The sequence below is a fragment of the Nicotiana tabacum genome, chromosome 22 (genome assembly GCF_000715075.1).
Source record: "Nicotiana tabacum cultivar K326 chromosome 22, ASM71507v2, whole genome shotgun sequence".
Taxonomy (NCBI): Eukaryota; Viridiplantae; Streptophyta; class Magnoliopsida; order Solanales; family Solanaceae; genus Nicotiana; species Nicotiana tabacum.
The window spans coordinates 189,823,552-189,842,557 of record NC_134101.1 but is presented as its reverse complement, the minus strand read 5'-3'; the positions used below and the strand labels follow the sequence as shown (position 1 = coordinate 189,842,557).

Genomic DNA, 19,006 nt, shown 5'->3' with positions numbered 1-19,006 from the left:
TGAATAAAGACCACTCTTAGTAGATGCATAACGGTTGAGAGTAAATGCTATAATTCTCTGTAACGACTGCTCCTTTAATGCCGTCTTCTTCAGTTGGTGCCCTGCTTTCGCATCTTCTTCTCCGATTTTGATGTGTTTGGAGCTTATCCAAAACCGGTTATATGTTTGTACCCAGTATCAATTATTTGCTAACTCACCTCCGACTTGTCTTTACTATCATGAATTTTATCTTTACGTATAAATTTATCTTAATTGATTTAGTACATATAATATTATTTTTCATTTAATTAACGATATGCGCATAAACCAAAAGGAACATGTTTAGATGATATGTTATCTACTTAATAATTTGATTCCACATACAACATGCGTGCGTAATAACTAGTATAGTATTTTAAGAATATAACAAACAAGCGCCCATGTCCTAACAGTCCTGTACCTCGAGGCTAACGTCCTGCTTCACAACAAATTACACGTAGTGCCTTGCAAACTCTGCCCTTTAATCAAGCACTAGTACTTCATTAAATGTTTGAAACATTTTAGCTAAATTATCTAAAAGTGAAAAAAGGAACATAATTTTGAAATGCTAAAACTAAATCTTAAAAGAGGGAAAAAATTGATTAATCTAGCATCTCAAACATTGTACTCCAACTTGTACAACAATAGAAAGATTACCTCTAGAATATTAGTAGAAAAATCATAGACTTTATTGGGGTTTGGTGTGAGTAGACTGAGCTGATAATAAGGCCATCATATGCATATTCTGGGCGAATAAGTCAAAGATTAATGCTCTTCAAAGTGCATCGTGAGAAGGAAACAATGAATGACATGACAGTTGCAAACATATCAAAATCTACCCTATCAATGTATAAAATATAGTATAAACATTTAACTTGTCCCAGTCTGAAAACACACCAATTTGCACATTATCTGGATCAAGCTCAATCATACATCACTGTATTTTCACAAACAAACATCACAACTGTAATCCAAACACACTGCAACATGCCAACATCACAGCCCCGATTGACAGGGTCTTCATCATCTTATCCAGAATATGTTTATTTATCCTACAAGTGCTGAAAATTAAAGTGCATTAAGGAGCGCCTCTTACCATCCATGTTGCTCGATAGCAATAGAATGATAAGAGGCAGCCTTAACGCTAGCCAAGGATGAACTGCCCCATTGATAGCCAAGGATGACTGCCTTCAAGCAACCAAATGCTGGTAAGATCAAATTCCAACGCATTTGCATTAGGTTGCAGCAAGGACGAGGTCAGGCACAACTAGTGACACCTAACCCCGTTCTCAGCCAAGGCTATCAAACTTTGAGGTTGCAGCAGCTATCTGCTGCTGAAACCCACTTACCGGCCATGAGAATACCATGTCCAGTATTCATCATGTCAGGTATTGCCTGGACCGAAGGTCTCAGGTCCTGAAACAGAAAAGGATCAAGATTTCCCCTAGAGTACATGTTAGTGACCTCTGACGAATGGCAGAACCTGCTGCCAGTTGTTTCTTTAGGTGAGCTTAAATTGCTACTATCAGACTGCAGCACTTCAGAATTCTGGGATCCAGTGGAGTAAAAACTGTGAACGTCACCAGTCTTAACTGTATCGTTGGTTTTTCCACCCTTCATAATTCCATTCATTTTCCTTGTGTTCAAGAAGCGACCACCACAGCCCCTAGGTCGGCGCATTGCATGGAGATGGCGAGAGAGGTGCAAGTATGGCTGTAAGTATTAAGCAGTCAAAATTCAGCAACCACAGCAACCCCAACATTGACAAGGAATATGGTCAAGAGTTACAGTATTACGTGAAAAATTCATAGCTTGTTAAATTTTGAAGACTGAACACAGAATAAATATCTGACCATTTTCACAAAGAAGTTTTGCTCCGTGCTACTGCCCACAGGCTTGTGTATAGGGATGACAGAACATAAAGGAAAATGGCTGGAGTAGGGAGGTAACTGTTGGCTAAAATTTTGTATCACAAGCCAGGACTGCTGCTCTTCATTTAAAAACTTCCTTTGATATTATTCGTATCATGCATATAATGTGTGGTGGTCTTAAAAGTTAAAAAGAGTTGATGAAGATTAACTAAAATATCATAATGATATGTAGATCCACTGTCCATGATCATAGAAATAAAACTTTACCTTGCGTGGTTTAAGAGCTTTCTTCTCCATTTCCTTAGCCCGGGACTTTCGACGCCTCAGTATCCCATGATACTGCTTGGCGTTTACGAATATCGGGCCTTCATCAGAGGCCAAATTCAATGGCAGCATAACACGGCCCTGGAATGTTTGAGAAGTGATTCTATGAATATCAGAGCCTCAAAATCATTCAGTTTGAAGGAGTCGTGATACAATATGTATGACGAAGGGATATCTCCAGAAATGAAGCACAAAAGAGAGTTAAGAATAAATGACACTACAAATGCCAACTATGTTGCCTAGGTACATGATCTATGACATTTTATCAGAAGACATGTGTTTTCCGTTACTGCATGTCTACCAGTAATTATGCATTAATTCGAAAAAAAATTTCAGGTTCCACCTTTTAATTTTGTTATTCCATCATTGTGCCTAATATTTGAAACTGCTACTATTGTAAGATGATTCTCTGAATTAATCCAGGAAAGTAAGTTCAATCAATTGACAAGTTACCCTTCCAATGTTCTCAAGAACTGTGAAAACTTCCCTCCAGAGATAATTATCCTTTACCACTTCTCCAACTATACTTGACGTAATGAGCGAATAATCCCAGTCTCTTCTCCTTTACTCCTTTGCTAATTAGTATAAGAATACCTTCATTTAGCAGATATCTCAAAAGGTATTATCGAAAGCAATGAGCTAAGCATTACAAGGTTATGATGCAAACCAAAATACCATTTGAACAGAGTGACACAACATATCATAATCCTTTAATTATAGAGAAATGATAATTTAGCAAAAGAACTTGGTTGTCATTTATTCCTCTTTGTTATTCAGAGTCAAAATCATAGTGACAACATAATATACTTTGAAGATAGCAGATAAAAGCAATACAATTCCATCTGAATAAAACTGCCCTACCAGCTGAATGTTCAGTATCTGTGACACACCATATATAACATGACCGTTTCCTAGTGTTCTACCAAAACAATTGAAAAAATATATATAATTAACTTAAGTAGAGCTCGTCGAGGGACTGATGAATTGGTCACTAACAAATAAGGACAATATTTTTCTGGACAAAGAAAATGCTTTGATCACAAGAACAGTTCTTGTCAAGATGGTGACCCCGGAATGGTCATTAGCGAATAATTAGAGGATCTCACCCATAGTTCCAAAGAAATAGCTATGCCCTACAGGTTGACAATTTGGAAGCAAATTTTTTTAGAATGAATTTGGAAGCGAATTTTTCTTTCCAAATTCAACTCAACGGGCGACAAATGTGATTCCAGTAATGTTTCTTTGCAAAATAAAATTATCAATCTTTAAATTTTTGACGCCTTTCATCTAGCAAAGTATTTCGTCAAACGCTGTACTACCCCAACTAAAACAGGTACTCTTTACATCAATACAAAAGGTAAGTATGTTTTCATACAGTAAGGCAAATGAATCAAGTCATACAACAGTTTGTGCTTGGAACTTTCATAACTCCTTACAGTTGAGTTCATCTCCTCTATTAACAAGTAAGCCATTCTAGTCTAAGACACCCTAAATCTCATCATGAATGATTAGTTTTTAAGGTTGGGCAAGTAGCTGTAATTTGACTCACCATATTCACATAAAGAGTTTGTGCCCCATTCACGGTTGAGTTTTGTACATTGCGCTGGTAAAGGAAGATTTCTCATATCAAATAGCTAAACTTACCAGATCCAACAGATAAATTTTAGCAATTAGAATTCTTCTTGCATGCTCGATAGCTATTTAAAGGGTTCTCCTCTCTACTGACTCTGAACGCGGCAAGGTCATGAGCACAAAAATTAAAGTGAAAGAGATAAAAGGAAAAACCCTTTGTTTGCAAGTACATAATAGCGGGACAATTCACAAAACCCCGAAAAAGACCGACTGTAGTTGAGTGAAATGGAAAGACTTCTCTTTTAAAAGTCTTACCCTCCAAAATAGGATGGTAGAATCAGTTTAGTGGGAACCTATAAATAAAGTGGAGCGATTTCTTACGCACTTTCATCTATTTAACTGCTTACAAGTATGAGATGAATCTCTTCAGCCAAGAGAAATACTGAGGTGAAAATTGGACCCATTTTCTACAAACTCTCAAGTTATAGAATGTCTATGGAGGTGGCTTCTTCTATACATGAAGCACATTATAACATCTCTATTTGTGAGAACAAACTTCATCATGCCAATTATATCAGATGTTAAAAGTTACACCCATTGGTTACCATTAGTGCCCAACTTACAGTGCCATCTGGGCGACATCTTAGCCCAACCAGCATTTACATGTTTCTACAGACATTCAGTTAAAAGGAGCGAATACGAGACCCAAGGACATTACTTTGCTCTTTATCAATCAATTGATCCAACTAACTTACGAAATCAATGGGCATAAATTAAGATTTCTTGAGCTTTCTTGTGTCTTTTTCAAAAAAAAATTGTCAACTTTGTTATTAGAAGCAGAAAGAAAAATTGTCAACTTATCCAAATCAACCACATTAAGAGTCCAACGACGCTTACATATGATGTGCTAAACAAAATTTTGGCAATATTATCAATGATGGAAATACGATCACTTACTCCGTCACATAGTTATTATTGATTACCATTGTAAGTTTCAAAAGATCTTATAAAGCTGAAGTTTGTTACTCCATCAAAGTAAGTTATGCAATAACACAGCAGAAATGCCTAGAGTAACAATGTTATTTCATTTTGAGGAGTATAACTAATTCCGAAGAAAGGATAAATTACCAAACCATCATATAACTCTAGTGATTGGAAACTGGTGCTATGAGAAAGAAGCAGTACCGAAAGTTGAGGACCATAAGCTGAAAATAACCCGACGGATTGCTCTCCTCCGTAAGGATATTTTGCAGAAATCTATACCATTTAAGAACACATCAAATAAACAGAAGGAGTAAGCACAAAAATTGACATTTATTGATGACGTATGAGATTTTATGATGAATTTTTTTACCAGGGACTGACCAAACCCTAGCTCAAAGTGACATCGATAGTCCATATTAGCTGAGGTAGCAGCAGCCTGAATGTTTGATTGGTTTTGCCCATATCCGGAAGATTTCCAATCACCTGAAGGAGATACTGTCAACATGTTCTTTATAAACGTGTGCTGTAAAGGATAAATCCTCCCAAATTGAATATTTCACTACATAAAACTATGAAAAAATTTTACTCAGTCCTCCCAAAGGTTTTGGCTTATTGTTAGTGATGATTGAGTCGGTTATATTAATGATTGGAAAAGCACTACCAATTCTTTTTCTTTCTTGCCAAGTTTTGCATTTACATTAAATTCTAAGTTAAGAATTTTGTTACAAGAACTTTATTAAAAAGAAGTGGTTTTTAACAATTGTAATCTCACGTTGGGCAAGAACTGAGTGTTTCGTGAAAGAAAGCAAGCTAGCATATTGGTACTAAACATCATTTTGTCAGATATAATACATAAATTAAGAAAGAATTGGATTTCAAGGCCACAATGCGAATGTTTTAACTAAGTCATTTAGATTGATGTTTCTTAAAAATTATCTTGGTGTGCCAAATCAAGTTCAAAAGGAGTATTGGATTTGTAAACTATATTCAACCCAAATGCATATATTTTATCTGCTCAGTTCATGGAGTAGGAGATAAGAAGTAGTAATCTAAGAATTATTGAATTCCTTTGTGACTTATTTTTAATAAGCAAAAAGAAAGTCCTAAGAAATACATGAATTATTAAACAATAACTTCCGACACTGTATCGCGATACAAACGGCAAGATCATCAAGTTCTTTTCAAGATGCATTCTTAAAAGTATTGATTATCAAAAAAGAAAGATCTAAATTTCTCCTGACTGTTAGAAATGCTTTGAGATTACCCTACATTCAGGTCATTGTTATTTCTTGTATTTGCTTTTGGCCCTATGTAAATTGGTGAGCTTTGAACACATCAAACTCTTTACATAATGGATTCCACGTGTCAAAATACTTCAAGGAAAAGAAAAGATCTATCCTCTAACCTTTATTTTTGTTTTAAAATTACCCACCATTATACGGAGCTATAGTTCTACTTATGGGTTAGATAAAACTTAATAGCTTTGGCACATATCTTGCATTCATATTAAGAAAACCCACCTAAGAAAATTCACTTGATATGTATGAATAATTATCTAAAATTTAGTAAATTATTTTTTTTGAATTCAGAATTCATAAACTTAAAGTTCTGGTTGCGTCTCTAATTATACTTAAATAAAAATAAAAGTAGAGCGGCAAATTTATACTATTTTCCGACACGTGAAATTCAACGTGTCAAGATTTTGACCGAGTTGAATGATCATCAGATCATGCTAGATTAAAAAGAAAAATGAGTCACATAAATTCGGACAAGGGAGTGCAAGACTGCAAGGTTTGCATAAAGATTAGTTTTTGTCTAGCCATTATTTGATCTTAACAACTTTGGTACACATTTAATGACGCCATTAATTAGCTAAACTGCCATGTCTTTTTGTAAATAGCAATGTCAAAAGTAAAAGACTGTACAACTACTGAAATAAGGACTCTCACAATAAACATTTCATACAGAATTGGTGATAGGACCAAGGCCTTCTTTATTGTGCTTTTGTTTTTTTTTCCATGTGGACATTTAATGTAAAGCTCAAACGGAGAAGAAAAGATAGCTACTATGTTCAAACAAGAAGTTGCTACTTGTCTTTATGGCCAAGAAATGGTACATCAATGACAATATAAATAAAGGATTGAAAGCAAATTTTCAAAAGTCTTACCTAGCATGTTTCTGCCTCAGACAACCAACCAAATGATTGGAATCCAAGAGACAAGATAAATTTAACAACATTATTAAGTTGAAATAATAAAAAGAATGGAGTATTAAGTTTTCAAAATACTAACAAAATAAAAAAAGCAATTAATCAAAAGTCTTTTGCACCAACTCTTTAGATAAAATATTAAGTTTGTTTTAGCCCAAACAATGAAGTACATCTTAATATGCCAAATAAAAAGACAATATGCCCAGGAAATTGCAGAAATTTTATCAACTAGAAACATCCTAAAATTACAGAAAGGAAGGATAAATTGAAGAAGAAAGTACCAGAGAAAATAGTGAACTCAGTTGCATTCCCCTTTGGCAACTCAGAGTGTTCCACAGATGCAGATTTCAATTGGCCAAAAGGGTCAGATTGAGAGACAAGGCCATTACTCCAACAAGGAACAGTAGTGGACAATGTTGCAACAGGATTCTCAGCAATCTCTTCATTTCCTTTGGAAAATAGAGTATGCATGATGCTCATAAATGCAAACCTCAAAAGCAATTCACACCTTTTTTCTTGAAAATCTAAAGGAAGTTCCTGCAGCTCAATTTTTAAAGCAAACAATATTCATAGGTTCCCTGGAAAATAGAGCCTGACTCAAGATAAAAAGAGAAGTTCTAGGATTTTATCCAAAATTTACAAAATAATATAACTCAACCCCACTATTCAATAATCTTATTCGGAAATAAACAAACCATCAAGGAGGACATAATGGAATTAAAAGCTACTGCATTTAGCAAAACGAGTTCTTTTAAAATATAATAAAAAGAACTTGAAACTTGCAATATGTAAAATAGGATTTCTTAAAAATAAGCTTTATCTGTTTCTTCATCATAGTACGGGCAGAAAAGAAAAAAGAAAAGAAAATTAAAGAAACCCACATAAACAACTAAGATTATCAGATAAAAAAAGTGGTGGTGGCAAAGGACGTAACACTATACGAAGACCCCAAAAAAATCAGAATATGTAACCATCCATGAGTTGTAAAGCATGAACCAGGAATGGGCAAAAGAAGAAGAGAGAGAAAGTGAATATTCTTGAAAAAGAAGGGAGAAGAAGTAGAGTGTCATACCCAGAAGTAGTAGTTGTAATACGTAGTAGGAGGAGGAGGAGGAGAATTAAGGCGTCTGTAATTGTACGGTCAAGAAGAGAAACCCCATTTGCTAGGAGCCATGTCGGTACAATTTGAAGCAGAAAGAGAGGAGAGAGACGGCAACAGGATGGTTTGTTTACAAGTGGAATGGAATGGAACTACACGGCACTGACCAATGAAATATACCCTTCATGCTACCACTTTGTTTTTATGTGCTTTACATATTATTTTCTTCTTTGGCCATAAAAACAATTTCATTTTTTTTTAAAAAAAAATTCACTTTTTCTAGGACATCAGTTCCATAAAAATTTTAATTCTCACTTAGAAATATATTTTAAAATTTTTTGAAAATTTAAAAAATAATAAAAAGTTATTTTTCAAAATTTTTACTTAGATCACTCACAAAAATTCAAAAACAATCCAAAATTATATTTATGTCCAAACACAACTCTAATTTTTAAATACTATTTTCGCTTGAAAAAAAAAGACAGTTTTTCTTAGAATTTTACAATTATTATGTCTAAACACCCACTTAATCATTAATCACCCAGCTCCCAAAAAATTAAGTTTGGTATGTTTTTTTTTTGGTTTGTAGCATTGGTGTCCGGATCTAACTTAGAGATAATTTTATCCATCAAGACTTAGATAAATAATAAAAATCACCTGATATCTTTTATCTTTATTGAAATTTAAAAAATTTGATTTATCATAATTTCACTCATTTTATTGATGATTGAATGTAGTGGTGGCAAAATGGATAAAAGAAAATAATTATCCACTCATATTATCCATTAAAAATGAATTGGATAATGAACTTTTAAAAAACGGGCCAAATATGGATAAAAACTATATTATCCACTTAGAAAATGGATAATTAATGGATTTAACTTTTATATTTGTAAAGTTTCAAATTGGAAGTTCCTCGTGTAGAGACTAGGAATTCTTTTAAAGGTATTCAAGAAGTTATGGAAAGAATATCCGGTTAACATATTTTTTTATCTGTATTAAAAATAGGTAGGATCAGATAATTTATCCATTTTACATTTATCCGTTTTGACCCACCCATATCGACCAGACCCATCCGTTTGTCACTCCTGATCGGACGACACCCTTGCATTACTCCTTATATTTTTCCTAACTTTTTTTTGGGCCTAATATAAGCTATGTAAGTTTGGAGTACTTTGTGATGACCTGCCATGTCATCATACCACATAGGCGTCATTTGGCATATATTAATGCCATGTGAAAGCTTACATAAGAAGAAGGCTAGCATGTGTGAAAAGATTCTAGAGAGGTATGGACATTTCCTTAGAAAGAACCTAGATCCTTATGGATTTGCTAGGAAAGTCCTTGGAATCTTCTAGGCTTGTAGAGAATTCTAGAAAAAACCATTATCTTGTAAATATCAAGGTCTTGTGTAATAATTAATATTTACATACTAACCCCTAGGAGACTAGTATATAAAGGGGGTCATTCATTTGTAATTCATCAAGCAAACAATTCAAGTTCTCTCTAATACAAAGCTTTAACAATTCTCTTATGTTCTTTCTTCCATTCTCTTAGATCTTGAGTGTAGTAAGGCTGACTTGAGATAGAAAGAACGTGAGCAAGTTGTGCAAGATCGTGAGCGAGTTGTCAAGTGTCGCACGTGTACTTAGTTAACAACTAAGGACGTGACAACGTGGTATCAGAGTGAAGGTTTCAACTAAGGGAATGGTGAACGATGGAGAAATTAACGTTGCCAACACCCAAGCCAACGTCATCCAGGATGTTGCTGGCAAGAGCGGCCGTAACAAAAAGAGGAATGTCACCAACAAGAGCCAGGAGGTGCCACCTGAGGTTGTGTCAAACGAAGGGCTTACATCCCAAGAACCATCTGCCACTGAGGCGAGCAAGGATGAAGTGGAGGTCGTTCCAGACGACGTCTTGCTCGGTAAAGAGTGGGTGATGAAGATGAATGCGGGGATGGACGCCGTGGAGATCTTTGGCCAATGCTTGGGGAAGGTGGAAGGCACCCTTAACGTTCTTGAGGGGCACACTCTTGAAGAGATTGAGAGTATCCGAAATGACTTAGAGGGACGTACATAGACTGAGATGGAACTAAGGCAAACTATCACTGCCTTAGAGTGCAGACTCATGGAGGCTTTGAGTACTATCGATGCTATGAAAGCAAAGATAGAGTCACTCGATGAGCATGTCAATGCTGGCGTGACCGAGGTAGCCAGCAATGTTGTGGTGACGAGGGAGGCCAAGATCGAGGTTCCCAAACTCCCAGTGTTCAAAGGTGTTCGTGATGCACAAGAAGTGGAAAACTTCCTTTGGCACTTGGATAACTACTTCAGGCACGGCAAAGTGAGGGACAACGAGGCCAAGATCAACACTGCGGTATTGTACCTCTCAGAGACTGCCATGCTATGGTGGAGAAGGAAGATGGCCGACGTGGATAAAGGTCAAAGCGGAGTTCAAGTGACAGTTCTTTCCAAACAATGTCATGTACGAGGCAAGGCGCAAGCTTAGGGAATTGAAGCAAACAGGGAGCATACGTAACTATGTCAAGGAGTTCACTACCCTTATGCTTCAAATCCCCAACATGACCAATGATGACTTGTTGTTCCACTTCATGGACGGGATGCAAAATTAGGCTAAGCAGGAGTTGCAACACCGACAAGTCACTGATATAGACCAAGCCATAGTGGAGGTCTAATCATTGATGGATTTAAGGCATGACAAGCACGACAAAGGCAATGTCAAGGAGTCAAAGGTTAACAATGCCAAAGGTGGGGGAGACGTGGCAAATTCAAGGAGATACAACAACAATACTCCAAGACTCAAGATTTCAAAAAGTCGAGTGGTTGTCAGGGCTACGCCGAGAAGAAGGCACAGGTCGAGAAGAAGGGATGCTATATATGCGGAGGGCCACATGGCTTCAGGAATTGTCCTGACCTCAAGAGCCTCAGTGCCATGGTACGTGAGCGGAAGGAGCAACCACAAGGAGAGAGTCCGGGAACCGCAAAGTTGGGTATGATCGGATTATGTGGTGCTGTCACGAAGCAAGCTATCCAACCTACCGAGAATGGCAATCAGTACATGGATCTCACCATCAACAACAAGCCCGCTCGTGCAATGGTGGATACTGGAGCAACTCATAATTTCGTGACTGAGGCTGCCGCAAAGAGACTAAAATTGAATCTTGCTCCAACCAACTTTCGCGTCAAGACCGTGAATGCTGAGATACAAAATGCTTGTGGGGTAGCTAATGGAGCTGGTGTCAAATTGGGAACTTGGAAAGGTATGACAAACTTTATCGTAACCGCTATGGTTATCTTTGACATCATACTAGGGCAAGAGTTCTTTAGACATTGTCATACTTTAATCGACCCCTACCTCCAACGTCTCTTGGTTATGGAGCAAGAAGGAGTTTGCATGGCACCTACAGTGACTATGCCACACGGACAGATCCAAGCACAACTCTCAGCTATGCAGGTTGTCAAGGGGATCAAGAAGGGGAAGCCGACGTTCGTGGCAACCATTGCAAGTCTAGAGGAAGACAAAAATTTTCAAGAGATAGTGCCGCCTTGCATAGAGAAGTTGCTTAAGGAAAACAAAGATGTCATGCCCGAGGAGTTGCCTAAGTACTTGCCGCCCAGGCGAGAGGTAGATCACAAGATTGAGTTGGAGCCAGGGGCTAAGCCACCCGCATTTTCCCCATATCATATGGCACCTCCCAAGCTAGAGGAGCTCAGGAAACAATTGAAGGAGCTGCTAGATGCTGGTCACATTCGCCCATAAAAAGGCACCTTTTGGCGCACCAGTATTGTTTTAGAAGAAGAAGGATGGATCATTGCGTTTATGCATAGACTACCGAGCACTTAATAAGGTCACCGTGAAGAATAAGTACCTGATCCCGCTCATTACTGACTTGTTCGATAGTCTTGGGCAAGCCAAGTACTTTACCAAGGTGGATCCTCGAAAGGGCTACTACCAGGTTCGCATTGCGGAAGGGGATGAGCCAAAGACAACATGTGTGACGAGATATGGAGCCTTTGAGTGGTTGGTGATTGTAAGCACGTGATTTTTGCTTCACGAACAATCACTCCAAAAGAAATCAAAATAATTGCAAATGGCCTCGCCATACAAATTTTCAATTTTTACGTGACATGCGCTGGTAGCCCTTTGTATTTATATCCATTTTTCATTGAATCTTATCAAATAAAAATACAATAAGTATGCCGTGTGTAATCGGGCCGTAATTCGGTTTTTAAAAGAAAATTCACAAAAAATATGCAGCTTTTACTCTAGGCTGTGATTTAACCATTTTTTAAATTCTAATATATGTCTGTTAATCGTTGTAGGTGTCACCCAATATGTGTATAAGCTTATTTTAATTTTTACATTGTTTTAGGAATTTTTGTTTAATTTGTTGAATTAAAAAGGGAAAGGAAAATCGGTTTAGACCCCAAAAATTAGGCCCAAAGCCAATGCAAAGACCCGGTCCAGACCAGGCCTGCCCAGGAACCTCCCGAAACGACGCCGTTTCAGGAAAATCGATCTGAGCCGTCTAAGCCTCTTGATCCAACGGTCCACATACGCACCCGTGACCCGACCTGTTTAGCCGGTCCAACCCGATCCATCCCTTAAACCCAAACGACACCGTTTTAATACCAAACGGCTTCGTCTCACCCCTCACCATCAGATCCAAGCCATTGAGATCATCTGATCCAATGGCTCAGATCTAAACCCCTAGACCATATATAAGCCTTCCCTTACACCCCACGCCCCCTATACGAATACCCCATCCCGTCGTCCCCAAAGCTCAAACCCAGACCTCCCATTAGAAACCCTAGCCGCCCCATCTCCCTCGCCATTAAAGCCGGCGGCATGGACGCCGGTGGCCACCTCCTGAACACCCTAGGACCACCTCACTGTCCTAAACATGGATCTGCTATCCATTTGCCTCGAATCACCTTCCTTCGTCTCGAATCTTCATTTGAAGATTTGAGTCGAACTCTGATCTATACCAAACCACCCCATCTTCATACCAGACACTCCCCTGACCCTCCTCGTGACCAAACCAAACTTGGTTTGGTCCGAATCTACCCACAACTCCTAAAAAACCAGATCTGAAAATCCAAAACCTAGAACACGGATAGCCTTGGAATCCAGCCGACCTTAACAAAGGTTCGAGGTCTAATAGACCTTAATCAAGGTGTTCTCATGTGAGAACACCCTGATTAAAGTTTGTTTGGCCTCAAATGGTCAAAGCTAAGTCGGACTTGGGTCATTTCGGTTTAAACTTCCCCAGTAAGTGTCCTCTTTCCTTTTTAGTTTTGATTGAGTTGTCAGCATGATTTGTTGTTTGTTATTATCTGTTATTTTTCCTGATTTCTTCCATCTCTAGCAAAGACCTTTTATTTGGTCGGTTGATTTTCTATGTGTGTTCTGAATGTACTCTGTGATATACATGCTCGTCAATTAGATTAATCGTCAAATAAGTTAACTCATATAGGTTCCCAGTAATTGAACAAAAATGTTTTAAGTCATTCGGGACCCTGTACGTGTTGTTTATATGAGCGACTGATTATTACCTGTTATATTTAGTATAGTCGACTCGATAAACGTCGTCGATTAGTTTTCTATAACTAATGGATCAAATGAGCTAATAGTTTCACGTGACTAACTGAACCTTGTCACTGACTGAATGCCCGGCATCGTCTGAAATGAGTTTGTTTGCATTGCAAAATGACTGAAAAGGTTCAGTCCAGGGCAGTCCTGAATTTGAACTTTCATGAGTTCAAAATGCCCTGATGCTGCAATGGGCAGGGCAGTAATAATCAAGGCTTAACAGGGGTAGTCTGGGGTTTGAAAAGAACAAAAAGGCTTAGTTTAAATGAGCTGACAAGTAGGGTACTAATTTGGGATTAAACTAATACCAAAGGGGAACAAGACACAAGAGTATGGGGTTTAAAATGAATAATAAAATGAGCTCATAACTCTTGATTAAAGAATAAGCCAGGCGTGGGGAACAAATGGCTGGCACCAAAAGATGCTTAAGCATGGGTTTAAAGAGTATGGGCAGTCTGCAAGTGGGAGGATCCAGGCAGCTTAGCTGTACTGGGTCGTTTGGCTTATAAATAGGCCATTTCAAAACTTAAAAGGGGCTGGACTTTTAGTCTTCAGAAAAGAGAAAACAAAGTGAAATTTCCAGAACACTCTAACTAAACACTGCCCAAACTGCACAAGGAACTAAGTTGGTTGAGCTGTTCTGGCCAAGTCAGTTATTCTAACTAGGGTCATTACTGTTCCATTAAGAGAAGGCTGTGTGTTTTCTGCTGTGATTGTTACTGCACTGAGTTTTCTGTGTGCTTTGGATTGAGTTTTAGCCTTCCTGATTGTTGGAATTGTACTGGATATTTGCTGAACTTTGTGGTTGTTGGGTCTTCTGTTTCTGTTACATTCGTTATCTTGGGTTTTCTGCTGGTTTATTACTCTGTGTCTGGGAGTGTTTGTTTGGTGCTCGACCACCTATTGGGTTTTCCTTGTTCTGGAAATTGTTGCTGGTTGTCTGTGGACTGTGGAAAACACTTGTGATTGTTGGTTTGTTGCTGTTTGTTGTTGTATATCTGCTGTTGCTGTGCTTACTGCATACTGCCCAGCTGATCATTCCTCTCTTCTTTTGTTCTTCTATACCAGGTACACAACTAATACTGTCAATGTAATCTGAAGTTGAGTATGAATACAAAGAAACGGGTTGAAGATCATTTATTTATGTATAGTCTGTACACTGAATGATCCGGGATGTATGATAGCTTGTATTTTGTTCAGATACTGGTTTAGCTTTAACACATAGCAACTGTATATGTAGGGTAATTTGACATCCAATTGTATATGCAGGCTGGTAGATAGAAGCATGCCCAATGCAATAGGTTGTATCTTAGATTTAGTTTAATGGTGTAGTATAATTCTGTAATGTATGCCAAGCATGAAAATCGTACTCTACTAGTTAAGTTCTTTCCTTTCCGATAAACTGTTTCATATAACTGGTAAACCATGTTTTAAGACAAAGAACACATAGCTTGAAATCTCAACCTCGCGAAGGTCGAGCCCAGGTCGAAACGGACCAAGCAGGCCCGCATCGAACAAACCATGGCCCAGGTCTGGCCCATCACGCATGGGCTGGATTTGGGCCCGTGATTATTTATTCGGCTGACTGTGCACGCAGCCTCGTTCCTGATTTTTAAGCACTTCCGAATGCTGTTATAGATAACTGGCAAGCACGTAATCAATTAGGACTATCTACTGTTTTCAATTAGTAGAGACAAATACGACAAGGAACGTAGTTGCTATAGGATATCCTTTTAAAATAAGAACGAGATGAGCCTCGACAAAAATAAATAAAATTGCACAAGCTGCGGGGCCCTCGTTAAATGTATATTATCGAAGCATTCAGTTTCCAGGACGGGTCGTTTAGCAAATCTCACAGCCCTCCCAGAATAATAACGCGATAGCCTCTTTAAGCGCGTATCTAATAATTTTACCTTCTTAAATTCGGGTGCGCATTTATGTGACCCAAATCTAAATCTCAACGGAATCGAAATATGTCTCTAACCACGGGTACATTGATTGTGACGTGGTTCGAGATACATTTTCACAACGTTGCAATTCTTGATAAAAACAGTAAATGATAAAAGCGGTTAAAAGTTAAATTTTGCACATAAGTTCACACTTGTATAAAATCAGATAATCAAGCCGAATATAACAGTTGAGCGACCGTGCTAGAACCACGGAACTCGGGAATGCCTAACACCTTCTCCCGGGTTAACAGAATTCCTTATCCGGATTTCTGGTACGCAGACTGTAATATGGAGTCATTATTTTCCTCGATTCGGGATTAAAATTGGTGACTTGGGACACCCTAAATCTCCCAAGTGGCGACTCTGAAATAAATAAACAAATCCCGTTTTGATTGTCCTTTAATTGGAAAAAACTCCCTTGTACCCTCGCGGGTGCGGAAAAAGGAGGTGTGACAGCTCTGGCGACTCTGCTGGGGATGGACACCCAGAACCACTGGTTCAAGGTTAAGAATTCGAGTTTAGAATAATTGTTATTATTTGGCTTTATTTATTATCTGATTTTTACATGATGTATGCCTAATGTGCTAAATGATGCTTTTACCGCTTTAATATTATTTGAATTATGAATATATACAACTGTTACGAAACCCCCTTCTTTCTGAGTCTTCTGAATTTATGGTGTACACGTGCGCGTGACCCACCTTTCTGTTAAAGTCATACCAAATAAGACGGAGTTGGGACAAGTAACTAGGCCGGGCAGACTTTCGTGCTCCCGGTACGTTGCCCCCGCTTCGGCTCAAACTGTCTGTTTGGGTAAGCCAGGTTTAGAACAATCAACCTCAGGTTTTACACTTAGAATAACTCAGCCATGTACCGGATCCCTAGTAGGAACGTTTATTTGCATCACGTGCATTTGACTTAGGGGACTCAACACAGGGGTTGGGTCTGTCTAAGACAGGTGAACCCGAAATAAAAAGACCATCCTGATGCATCCTACTTGCTATATGTGCATTCATTTGCCTCGAACATGCTTGCTGACCGGCTTAAATGAAATCATGGTAAGAGCCGAGGAATAAAATGGGTTTTTTTTTCATAAAAAAAATAATAATAAAAAAAATATAATAATAAAAAAAAATATAATGAAAATTAAAAATAAAAAGGTAAAATATAGTTTTCAAATCTTGAAATAAAGGTATTTAATCTTGAAAATAGTTTGAAAAATTCCCAAAAATAGTTTTAAATCTTGAAAATAGTTTTGACTGAAAATGATTAGAGTATGTTTTCAAAATGAGTCTTGACTTTATTAAATTAAATTTCAGATACAAAATGAGCACCACACAAAACCCCTCATCCGCAAATACAGAAGAGTTTCTATTCCAGCTTCAAATGTGGTGGTGTGAATTAGGCGAAGATGGTCAAAAGTGGGTCATCAAGCATTTGGGAAATCTCCCGGACATTATGAAAGTTAAACCCCGTGATAATCTGATTGCGGCATTAGTAACTTTTTGGGACCCTGTTCACAATGTCTTTCGTTTCTCTGACTTCGAGCTCACTCCTACATTAGAGGAGGTAGCTGGATATGTTGGTTTTGACGGAAGTTTAAGGAATCAAAGCTTGATATTCACGAAGGCTCCCTCGGTACATCGATTCTTCGGTCTTCTGAACATCAGCAGTCAAATCAGGAAAAGCAATGTCGTCAACGGATGTTGTTCTTTCAACTTTTTGTATTCAAGGTTCGGAAAGTCAGATGGGTTCGAAATTCATGAGAAAGGCCTTACTAACAAACAAGACAAAGACGCATGGCAGGTTCACCGTCGCTTCGCCTTCATGGTGGCTTTTCTAGGAATCATGGTCTTCCCGAACAAAGAACGAACAATCGATATTCGCACCACAAAAGTTGTGCAAATCCTCACCACCAAGGAAAACCACACCCTTGTCCCCATCATTCTCTCAGACATTTATCGGGCTTTGACTTTATGTAAAGCAGGAGCGAAAGTCTTCGAAGGATGCAAAATTTTGTTGCAAATGTGGCTGATTGAACATCTCCAACAACAGCCCAAGATCATACAGTATGAGCCGAGCAACGATAATTACATCGAGGGTTATGAGGAAAGAGTGAAAAATTATCAGGTTCCAGAAGGGATAGAAGCATGGGTATCTCGGCTAAGGGCTCTAACGGCAAATCAAATTGAATGGACTCTGGGATGGCTACCGATGAGAGAAGTGATACATATGTCAAACTCAAATAGTTATCTGCTACTATTGGGATTGAGAAGCATCCAGCCGTATGCGCCATTGAGAGTCCTAAGACAACTAGGAAGATATCAAGTAGTTCCTGATGATGAAGATTTGAGTACGCAAGAAATCGAATTATACCCAGAGGCCACTATTCCTGAGGCGTTACTTCAGCAGATGTGGAATGGATGTCGATACTTAAAAAGTGATACTCAAGTCCCAGACACTACAAAGGGTGAGATAAATCCTGGATATGCAAGGTGGTTCGAGAAACGGTCTCGCGTGGATGATATACCATAACCTGAGCTGAGAAGGCCAACTAAAAGACCCCATATTCAAAACTTTAATGATAAAATCCAAGAGCGGTTGATCTGGGGAGAAAAAGAGAAGGGGTACAAAGCAACTATCCATGCCCTAAAGGAAAATCTAAGGAACCTCAGTCTGGAGAAGGATTTGCAAGCACAAGAAGCTGAAGGCGAGAAGAAGAGTCTAGCCTGTGAGAATGAAAGTCTTCATGCTCGATTTCTGAGAATGAAAAAGGCTTCTGAAACGCCAATGAGGAATTGGAAGGATCAAAAAACCATCGCCAATCTTTTTGAAAGAATGCAAGATTATGATTCCGTTCTTGCTGCAAAAGAAAGGGCGTTGAGCAAAGCAAAAGAAAGGATCCAACAATTAAACGAAGAAGCCAGATCTGATAAGGAACGCCAAGATAGGCAATCCGAGAAAGACAGGGCACAATTCATGAAGGAAAAAGACCATTGGATACGATCAGAAGACCAACTTCGTGCACAACTAGAAGAGGCAAGAAGGTACAGAGAGCATCAACAAGCGGACACTGATAGAGAAAGAGCGCAGATGAGATTAGAGCATGCCAGACTCCGAGCTCTATTAGAGTCAGCCCTAGATCGTGAAGTCCGTATCCGAGATATAGCCACCACTCGCCAGCAGCAGTTGCAGAATCAAGGCCAACATCTCCAAGATTTCAGGGCACAGATCCACGACCTGGCGGTCTACACCTCTCAAAGTTATGTAAACTGCCAAGGAATGGATTATGAAAGGTTTACAGAGCATGCACCCACCTTTGCCCGTCATCTAGCAGTGGAGTTGGAAAGGATGTATCGAACAT

The 19,006-nt window shown here is 38.5% G+C and overlaps 1 protein-coding gene across 6 annotated transcripts; it reads right to left on the bottom strand.

Moving 5' to 3' along the window:
• Positions 1-896: 896 nt before the first annotated feature.
• LOC107808910 (nuclear transcription factor Y subunit A-10) lies at positions 897-8,244 on the bottom strand. Of its 6 annotated transcripts, none has more exons than XM_075243531.1 (6): positions 8,051-8,244; positions 7,260-7,521; positions 5,140-5,264; positions 4,914-5,042; positions 2,157-2,294; positions 897-1,731 (listed from the first exon to the last, which is right to left on the bottom strand). In XM_075243531.1, exons 2-6 carry the CDS (start codon positions 7,456-7,458, stop codon positions 1,321-1,323), a joined length of 1,002 nt encoding a protein of 333 aa, XP_075099632.1. In that variant the 5' UTR covers positions 7,459-7,521; positions 8,051-8,244; the 3' UTR covers positions 897-1,320. The 6 variants fall into 6 exon arrangements, with proteins under 6 accessions (XP_075099632.1, XP_016488957.1, XP_075099634.1 ...); XM_016633471.2 differs by having other exon boundaries at positions 7,260-7,515; XM_075243533.1 differs by having other exon boundaries at positions 4,971-5,042; positions 7,260-7,515; positions 8,051-8,243.
• Positions 8,245-19,006: the final 10,762 nt, after the last annotated feature.